Source organism: Drosophila innubila (assembly GCF_004354385.1).
Source record: "Drosophila innubila isolate TH190305 chromosome 2R unlocalized genomic scaffold, UK_Dinn_1.0 1_C_2R, whole genome shotgun sequence".
Taxonomy (NCBI): domain Eukaryota; kingdom Metazoa; phylum Arthropoda; class Insecta; order Diptera; family Drosophilidae; genus Drosophila; species Drosophila innubila.
Genome location: NW_022995374.1, coordinates 507,617 through 516,886, shown reverse-complemented (window position 1 = coordinate 516,886; position 9,270 = coordinate 507,617). Strand labels below are relative to the sequence as shown.

Here is a 9,270-nt window from a genome sequence, read left to right as displayed (position 1 = left end):
ACTGTATGTTTGTAAAGTATGTATGCATATTTACGATTAAGTTTACAAGTAATTTGTATGTTTTTGCAATACAACAAATTATTAACAATAAAGTAGTCGTCAATTCAATGTCATTAAGACAATTTGTAGGATGTTTTAACCACATAAATTTGTAAATAAGTATTTGGCGCTTAAGAATCATTCTTTATTGAAGTTGAAAATATATACGCAATGATTTTGATTTCATCATACACATTAATAATAAAAACAATTCAATTGTTAAACATTATTAGCATATAAGAGAAGGCAATTAAAGGTACATTTAATTTTAAATAAAACAAATTTGAATATTCTGAATAAGTCTTTTGCATTTCATTGAATATAACTGGGTTGTTTTAAACGGGGGGATTTACGTGTACAATAAGAGTTAAGTTAAAAAAAAATAAATCTGGACTAATTTCAGAAATACCCCTATTATTTTCTGTACTATGCTCCTTATTTTAAATGCACAAAAAATCCACAACAACAAATGAAAATTATTTTCACTAAATAATTTTTTATTTCAATTGTGCACGTATGTATATATTTTGCAAGACATTATGTATGTTTAACTTTATAAAACTATATAGATAATGTACTACAAGAAATTCGCCCTTTGCCTTTATTTACTTCTTGAGCTTGTCAACGTCCTGAATGTAGTCTGTGGCAACTTTGACAATAACAGCACCTGCGCCCAGCCCGGCAACAGTGGCCAGCAGTGAATTATCCTTTGGCAACGCCGACTTAATCAGCGCCCAGGCAAGAACTGATCCCATGCTGAACAGTGTAGCACCAAGTAATGCGTACACTCCGCGCTTGCTGTTCTGAATATCCGCCAAGTGTGGACGGCCGTAAATGTAGAAAGCACTGCCGACAACGGCGGAAATGAGAAACACATTTGTCAGATCCTTTTTGGGCAGCAGCTTGGGTACAATTTGGGGATTCATGACGTTGACGCTCAGCGCTCCGTAGCTAACCAGACCGTGCAGTGGTATATAATAGTTGAAAACGTTGTCTTTGGTAAACGGTTTTAAACCCACTTTCTCACAAATCGTACAGGCATCTTTATTTCGTGTTTCTGCCATTGTTTGTAATCTTATGTATTTATTAATTGGTTGCAACTTGCAATAAATGCAAATAAAAAAAGTGCTGCCTCCTTCTCAGTTATGTAAATGTTCAGTGTTGTCAAATGACTTTGAAAAAAAAATTATGCCGGTTTTCTGGTATCAATCCGATCAACTATAATTACAAAAGAGCTTAATAATCCGAATTTCAAAATAGTTTCAAGTTGTGTTTACTATATCTGATTAAATATGTAACGTGTTTAAAGAAAAAATAAAGATTAATATACTGGCATAAAAACCACCAGATGCCGGCAAAATAAAACGTATGGCAATATTGCCAACAGCTGCTGCCAACAGTGTTCACAGACTAGTTTATTTTAGGCTAGATCTAGCATATAGCATATTCTAGCAGTAAATTTATTCGTTACATTAACACCTGGCAACACTGGCTGGCAATTAACCACTTATATATAATTGTTTAAAGATTAATTTATTTATATTTTCATTTATTAACAATTTAATTGATTACAAAACGTATTAATGAAATTGCTTACTTTTGAATTTGCAGCGTTGCCAGCTGGCGGCAAATGTATTTCAATCAAACATTTCGATATCATTTTATCTGTCAGACCTATCGAAAATATCGAGCCTTGGTCGAAAATCACAAAAAAGTGCTAAATTTTTGCAACTAGGCTAAGAAATAAATGATTGCGCGTATTTAATGTGCAGAAGTAAAAAACTATATCAACGTGAAGTCACCACAGATTACCCGCTACAACGAGAGAGAGTGAGACATGTTGACGCACAAAACTTGCCAGGCACGAAAAAAAATGCAGGTGAGTTGTGAGTTGAGTTGAAAGTACGAATTTTCCAATAAGAAAAACACCGGGTATGGAATGTAGTACGCTATAATACACTCAATTTATCCTCTAAAATAATTATAATTGTTGATAATGATATTGATTTGATTTAGGTTTCCTTTGTGATACGAGACGCAGAGGAAAAGCAGCATAGAAACGGTGTCAATGCTCTGCAATTGGATGCCAACAATGGCAAGTTGTATTCGGCCGGACGGGATGCCATTATACGGGTGTGGAATACACGGACGGAGTCAAATGACAAATACATTCAGTCCATGGAACATCACAACGATTGGGTCAACGATATTGTGCTCTGTTGTAATGGGAGAAATTGTAAGTAAAAAGCAAATAAGTAAATAGTGATAGGGATCGAGGTGTATTCATAATAAGGTGAAGTTTGTCAACGATGTTGCACCAAGTTTGTCAACGATGTTGCACCAAGCTGTCAACGAACAAGTCACCTTATTATAAGTACATCTTGGACGGTAAGATTTTAAGAAGGAAACGTAATTCACCGCAAGGAAGTAAGAGGTGTGTAAAGTCGTAACCTTGTTATAAATTCACCATGCTTTGGAATATACAGTTGCACTCATCTTATTTAATCCATAATTATTACATAAAACGAAATTTAAATTAATTTTTTATTATTTATATCTTTAAATATATTATATCTAAATTAAATTCTAAAATCAAACATTGTTACAAATTTAGTGGGTCAAATAAGCTGTGAGGAATGGTGAATTATAACTAGGTGGCGTATGAGCTCCCCTCTCGCTCTCTTTGGGCTGATGGAGTCGCTCTTATGCGCCCAGTATGGTGAATGACGCTACGTACGTTACTCATCGAGGTGAAGTGTTATTTGAATTTGAAATCGATTGCAGTGATCAGCGCCAGCTGTGATACCACCGTCAAAGTGTGGAACGCCCACAAAGGCTTCTGCATGTCCACACTGCGCACTCACCGGGATTATGTGCAGGCGCTGGCCTATGCCAAGGATCGGGAGCAGGTGGCCAGTGCCGGACTGGACAAGGCCATATTCCTGTGGGACGTGAATACGCTGACGGCGTTAACGGCCAGCAATAACACCGTGACCACCTCTAGTCTGACTGGATCGAAGGACTCGATCTACAGCCTGGCCATGAATCCCTCCGGCACCGTGATTGTGAGTGGCTCCACGGAGAACATTCTCCGGATTTGGGATCCTCGCACCTGCATGCGCAGCATGAAACTTCGTGGACACACGGAGAATGTCCGTTGTTTGGTCGTGTCGCCGGATGGCAATCAGGTCGTATCCGGCAGCTCCGATGGCACCATCAAGGTGTGGAACCTGGGCCAACAGCGTTGCATTCAGACCATCCATGTGCACAAGGAGGGCGTATGGTCACTCCTAATGAGTGAGAATTTCCAATACATCATATCCGGCAGTCGGGATCGTAATATCATAGTGACGGAAATGCGAAATCCGAGCAACAAGATGCTTGTGTGCGAGGAGAAGGCTCCGGTGTTGAGTCTGGGCTACAACATGGACAAGACCGGAGTGTGGGCAACCACCTGGAACTCGGACATTCGCTGCTGGAAGCTGCCCATGTACGATAGATGTACCTTGACCTCCGGCGGAGGCATGGATGCACAGTGGACACAGGGTGGCACGGATCTGGCGTGCATAAAAGGCGGAGCCGCCATCAAGGAGTGCACCGTGCTGAACGACAAGCGATATATTATCACAAAGGACTCACAGGATCAGGTGGTGGTCTATGATGTACTCCGTGTGGTCAAGAAGGATGATCTGGGAACAGTCGACTACGAGGAGGAGATCAAAAAGCGCAATAAACAAGTCTACATTCCAAATTGGTTTACGGTTGATTTAAAAACTGGAGTAGGTTACATTTTATTCCTAATTCTGAATTCATTTTAAATTGCTATTTGAATTTATAATTAATTTGAACTGATTTTGTGCAGATGCCAACGATTGTTTTGGGACAGGAAGAAGTTGATTGCTTCTCCGCTTGGGTTTCCATTGAAGCCGGTCTGCCGGAATGTGACGAACCGACAACGGAGATCAAGGTACGTGTTTCTTTAACCATTTAACCATGACAAAAACCAAATGTTATTTTATTTATTTAGTGTCAACTAACAACAGTTGATTTAAAACTAAAAAAAACACTTCACTAACAAATTTAATTTAATATCAAGATTGAAATGATAAAAACTAAAACAAATTAATATTTTAAAATATTTAAATTTTTAATGTTAGTTAACTTTATATTTTTTTTTAAATTTATTCAAAGTCTTCAGAAAAGAAAAAATATATTAATACTATTATATTATTATATCATTAACTTAAGATATTTGAATTATATGGAACTTAAAATAAAAATTCAATATTTTACATTTTTGTAATAAAAATTTAAAAATACATGCAAAATATTAAAGAGTTTACGATTTGTGGCTCAATACCTTTCATATCATGTATCTCATGTCCTTAAAAGACACAAAAAACCATGATGAAAATTAAAAAAAAAAAAATTTTAAATTCGAATGATAACTTTTATTTTTGATTTTTAAAATGAAAACTAAAAATAAGAGTTGTTCATTATTGATTAATTATTTTAACAATTGATAATAATTTTTTTTTAAAAAATAGTATTAATATTTTTAATAAATATGACTGAATATTGCAGATAAACTATGGCAAACTGCTGCTGGAGGCACTGTTGGAGTATTGGACGCCGCCGCACAGTGTACCACCGAATGACATAGAGCCGGATGTGCGGGGTAACGGTTATTTTCAGGTGCCCAAGCACACACCCGTTATATTTAGGTGAGTTTCGATGAGTTTGCTAAGGATGTCAGGTCAGGATGATGAGTTGGGTTTATCTTCTAGTGAGGTGGGTGGACGCACAGTGTGTCGACTGCTTGTGAGGGATGCAGCGGGCGACAGTGAGAGTACCTTGCTCCACGAGACGGCTCCACAGTGGGTGACGGACGTGGTGATCGAGAGGAATATACCCAAATTCCTTAAAATACCCTTCTTCCTGCAGCCACATCCACAGATGACCAAACCGGAGCGTACTAAAAAGGTAAACCCAAAGCAAACCGTAATCGAAACCGGTATTAACCGATTGAAATTGGTAACCGTTACTGAAACAGGACTTTTTTTTAACTATACCGAAATCGAAAAACCGAAGTTATTCAAACCGCAATAACCAATTATTAACCGATTTATTTAAAACGGTTAGTTTCGGTTCAATCAAAAATTAATTGCAAATATGTTGTCAGGTGTAAACATCGTTTTTCAAACATTTTTTGATTTTCATTCATCTTATTGAATAGATCTTTTTTAAAATCAAAATATTTTCTGTTTACATATATTAACGTTTTTATAACCTTCCTATTTTTTTAATTTTTGAATAACCTTGACTATAACTTAAACCCATATTCGATTCGGTTTGACACCCTAATTATTTTTGATATTGTGATATTTAATTGATTTATTGGCTGTGCAGGATCGATTGGTGGCCAACGAGTTTATACAGTGCCGAAAAGTATGCGAACATGTCCTCGAAAAAGTCCTGAATGCCGAAACAACTCCAAGTGGAGGCAACAATGCAAATAACTCACTACAAAACAGTCAGAGCGATGCCAACTCGGAGGGATCTCAACTTCCGGCGGAGGAGCGCATTGAGTTGTGGTGCAACGATGTGGTGAGTACAGAGTACAATGAAAATGGAAAAATGTCACTTTTAGTTCCTATTTTATTATCGTGGTTGTCGTTGCTTCAGAAATATTTAAAAAAAACATATTAGCACATTATATTATTTTATTTTAGAACATGAAAAATTAATTGGGTTGAACTTTTTTTTAAACATAAAAAATTAAATTTGTAAATTTTTATTATTTTCAAAACACTGACTTGACTTACTGTATATGTTTATTTGCAATAATTAAATATTTGTTTATTTTGCTATAGGTCGTTGATCCGAATATGGATCTGCGGACAGTTCGTCATTTTATATGGAAACAATCGACTGATTTAACATTTCAATATAAAACAAAGCAAAACTTTAACTTTGATGGTAAATAGTATAAAATGCCAACACATACATACACAAACATTCACACACACACACACACACAGTCACACACACACACATGTTACAGTCTAATTGCTAGTTGTATTTATCCATTCAATAGGTTCAATCGGTGATAGTTTGGAGCGCGTCACACGCAAATATTGAAATATTGAGTGCAAGATCCGATCTGCCAGATCTACCAGATTTACCAGATTATTGTGCTTTACCTTATGGCGTTGATATCCCCAGCAAAACGCATGTGATCTTTCGTTAATAACAGAGCTGCAAATAGATCATCCCTTTGTATTTGTATCTATGTTCCGAATATGTATATGTATTTGTGTTTATATATATTTTTTTTCATTTAAGTTCATTAATTTTATTTGCTCAAAACACTTAGTCTAAAATACACGAGCATAATTCACATTTCAAATAATTTAAGTGAGGATCTTTTTTTCAACAGTATATAATAAAATCACACTTATATGCATACCAGATCTATAACGACACATATAAATACATATACACAGAAAAAATTATCAACAACATCGTCTTGAAACAAGTTTTGTAATAATATTAATAATATAAATATATAGCATGTATGTATGTCATATATTATTCAATTGTTTAATTAGATTCATTTACATATAGTAATTCTAAGTTTTCTGTTATATGATAAATTACAAAAAAAAAAACAAAAAACAATGCAATTGTAGAAAACAACAACAAAAAATATATAAAATGCAGCCAATTTGTACAAAAGTAAAAATGATAAATGAATTGAATACATATAAAAATGAAAATCAATCGAAATCTTATTAAATTATTTGGAAATCAAGCTTGGCTTTTCTTTCCGTTAATACAAATAGCACACTTATCATTTGAATATACATTTGTAGAAAATTGCCGATTCTTTCAGCGTTTGTTTATTTCGAATAACATTAATGTCGATAATAATTCGAAACGGTCAAGATATCGCACAATAATATCGATATCTATATATATATTTGATCGAAAAGCACTGCTGCTTTATCGATGCTTCTGGAACAACCCTGCTGCGATATTATCAATGCTGCTGATCGATACTTGTTTACCTTTGAATTCGAACCTGACTGCAATAGGACTCGATAGTAGTTAAAAGTAAATGCAAATGTTGCTTCAATGTTGCTGGTATCATGTAGCCATTGATATATTCCCGTGGTGAGTTGCACGTACGCCACAGCCATTTGACAATCAGCCACAAGCAATTATCCCGGAGTGTACGCATCGGAAAGTGTATTAACACTTGACTGCGCACATCGTACAGCTCCTCCGGACGCTGCGGATCTCGCGGAACGCGTATGCGAACCGGGAAGAATAACCGCTTGGATCGCACATGCATTCGTTCGCCCGTATAATAGTCGCGGAAGAACCATGTGTGCGTATTGTATGTATTTACGCGCACCTCCTCAAACGGTTTCAATGTGTATTGAATGTTTTCCGTTTCGCGCTCCTCACGCACCCAATACAAATCAACAGTGCGACTTGTTGTGTTGACAAACATCACGTACACCTCGACTTCTTCTTGTTGTTGTTCCCTCAAATGGCGGTCGTTGCGTGCCAGCTGTCGATGCATCTCGAACTTGAGCACTGTCTCTTATCAGCAATTGCGAAATAAACTCCTTATTTTTTTGTTATTTCAATTTGCTTAAATCTTTAAAAGCATACAAGTGTGTATACTAACTCTTCTTCTTTTTTCTTATATCATTCACATTGGCTACTCAAGGTTGCCCATCCAGTAAAAAAAAGCCAATCTGGTTCGATTTGCTTACCTAATAAAAGCAGTTGAATTTTCGAAAAAGATATATTGAACATATCTTAAATTTATTTACCTAGAATTTTTTTAATTTTTGCAGAATTTTGTCAAATTATTTTATTTTTAGAATTTAATTTGTAACTCCTACCCCCGATGGGTTTCACTTCCAACATTCCTATAAATATTCATCTTTTTTATTATTTAGTAACGATTTTTTTTAAATTGCTGTCTCGTTAGTTTTTAAAATTCCAGGTTAAAAATGTAGGAAACAAATTAAGCTCATTTTGGAAAAAAAGAAAAAAATATGAAAACTAATCTTTATAAGATTTCTATGTCTGGCAGTATTAATATAAATAGCAACGTTTTTTATTGCCAGCTGGCAACGTTTATTTGATCCTAAAAAAATCTGGCAGCACTGCAAAAAGAATAGGAGCAGAAAAACAAACGATGGCATTTTGTATTGCTGTTATTGGCAAGGATGTAAGTTTAGGATATTTATGCACATTCAGTTAATAACAATGCGCTTACTTCTTTTAGAATGCACCACTGTACTTGGCCACATCGGACTTGGAGCGGGAATTGGACTTGCAGTATCATGTGCACGCAGCCCTGGACGTTGTCGAGGAGAAATGTTTGATTGGCAAAGGTGCAACAGACTCCAAGGAACTCTACTTGGGACTGCTCTACTCCACTGAGATTCACAAAATGTAACCAAATTCCAGTGGCTCAATCAAAATCATATCAATTAAAATGCTACTTCTTTAACTTCAGCTACGGCTTTGTCACCAACTCACGAATCAAGTTCATTGTTGTCATCGATTCAAGCAACGTTGCACTGCGGGAAAACGAAGTGCGGGCGGTAAGTACAAAATATATAATTTATTTATTCGGGTGAGATGGGTATGTGGTGGTATATGTTGGAAGGGCGATCGTTGAGGTGGATAACGTCATCTGTCCCCCTAATCCTTGCCAGCAGTTGTCCGTGAAGGTGTTATGAGTCCAAAGTTTGAGTATTATTCCGATTATACCGATTAAAAATTACAATATATAAATATATTGATGTAAATATCTTTTAGATTTTATTACTTTTAAATTAAATTCAAATTTACAATATAAAAACATGTTAATGTAAATAACTTTCAGATATTTCGCAATTTACACATGCTTTACACTGATGCCGTTTGTAATCCGTTTTACATTCCGGGCGAACAATTGGTCTCCAAGTAAGTGCATTAATTGTATTTAAATAATTATTTAAGTCTCTCTAGCCCAAACTTTTTACTTGCAGGAAATTTGATCGAGCAGTCCAGAAATTAATGAACGGCAGTGCATAATTTAAATATAGCGTTAAGACAATATTATTACATATAAAATGTTAGCAAAAACTTGCTACTCAGTTGTTTTGTTGGTTTTGAGTTGCTAAGTATTCTTAATAAACCTCAAATAAAATTAAAACATTG

At 35.5% G+C, this 9,270-nt stretch overlaps 4 protein-coding genes across 4 annotated transcripts; 2 read left to right on the top strand and 2 right to left on the bottom strand.

The window, feature by feature from the left end:
- Nucleotides 1–518: 518 nt before the first annotated feature.
- LOC117785604 lies at nt 519–1,186 on the bottom strand. The gene has a single exon (XM_034623701.1). It carries the CDS (start codon nt 1,101–1,103, stop codon nt 645–647), a length of 459 nt encoding a protein of 152 aa, XP_034479592.1. The 5' UTR covers nt 1,104–1,186; the 3' UTR covers nt 519–644.
- Nucleotides 1,187–1,695: 509 nt separating this feature from the next.
- LOC117785600 (WD repeat-containing protein 48 homolog) lies at nt 1,696–6,710 on the top strand. The gene is made up of 9 exons (XM_034623696.1): nt 1,696–1,918; nt 2,056–2,275; nt 2,824–3,818; nt 3,902–4,006; nt 4,624–4,763; nt 4,827–5,022; nt 5,449–5,646; nt 5,913–6,018; nt 6,137–6,710. The coding sequence occupies exons 1-9, from the start codon at nt 1,877–1,879 to the stop codon at nt 6,178–6,180; spliced, it is 2,046 nt and encodes a 681-aa protein (XP_034479587.1). The 5' UTR covers nt 1,696–1,876; the 3' UTR covers nt 6,181–6,710.
- A 102-nt stretch (nt 6,711–6,812) lies between these two features.
- LOC117785601 (protein Vhl) lies at nt 6,813–7,787 on the bottom strand. Its single transcript, XM_034623697.1, has one exon. It carries the CDS (start codon nt 7,628–7,630, stop codon nt 7,106–7,108), a length of 525 nt encoding a protein of 174 aa, XP_034479588.1. The 5' UTR covers nt 7,631–7,787; the 3' UTR covers nt 6,813–7,105.
- A 399-nt stretch (nt 7,788–8,186) lies between these two features.
- LOC117785602 (trafficking protein particle complex subunit 2-like protein) lies at nt 8,187–9,270 on the top strand. The gene is made up of 5 exons (XM_034623698.1): nt 8,187–8,290; nt 8,348–8,517; nt 8,582–8,669; nt 8,954–9,033; nt 9,099–9,270. Exons 1-5 carry the CDS (start codon nt 8,258–8,260, stop codon nt 9,142–9,144), a joined length of 417 nt encoding a protein of 138 aa, XP_034479589.1. The 5' UTR covers nt 8,187–8,257; the 3' UTR covers nt 9,145–9,270.

What these genes read in the sequence shown, in the direction of transcription:
- LOC117785604 (XM_034623701.1), bottom strand. Translation starts at nt 1,103, where the DNA reads ATGGCAGAAACACGAAATAAAGATGCCTGTACGATTTGTGAGAAAGTG.
- LOC117785600 (XM_034623696.1), top strand. Translation starts at nt 1,877, where the DNA reads ATGTTGACGCACAAAACTTGCCAGGCACGAAAAAAAATGCAG. An exon ending in AGGCACGAAAAAAAATGCAG is followed by an intron (nt 1,919 to 2,055) that starts GTGAGTTGTGAG and finishes GATTTGATTTAG; the next exon opens with GTTTCCTTTGTGATACGAGA. An exon ending in AACCGGAGCGTACTAAAAAG is followed by an intron (nt 5,023 to 5,448) that starts GTAAACCCAAAG and finishes TTGGCTGTGCAG; the next exon opens with GATCGATTGGTGGCCAACGA.
- LOC117785601 (XM_034623697.1), bottom strand. Translation starts at nt 7,630, where the DNA reads ATGCATCGACAGCTGGCACGCAACGACCGCCATTTGAGGGAACAACAA.
- LOC117785602 (XM_034623698.1), top strand. Translation starts at nt 8,258, where the DNA reads ATGGCATTTTGTATTGCTGTTATTGGCAAGGAT. An exon ending in TCCACTGAGATTCACAAAAT is followed by an intron (nt 8,518 to 8,581) that starts GTAACCAAATTC and finishes CTTTAACTTCAG; the next exon opens with CTACGGCTTTGTCACCAACT. An exon ending in GGCGAACAATTGGTCTCCAA is followed by an intron (nt 9,034 to 9,098) that starts GTAAGTGCATTA and finishes TTTTACTTGCAG; the next exon opens with GAAATTTGATCGAGCAGTCC.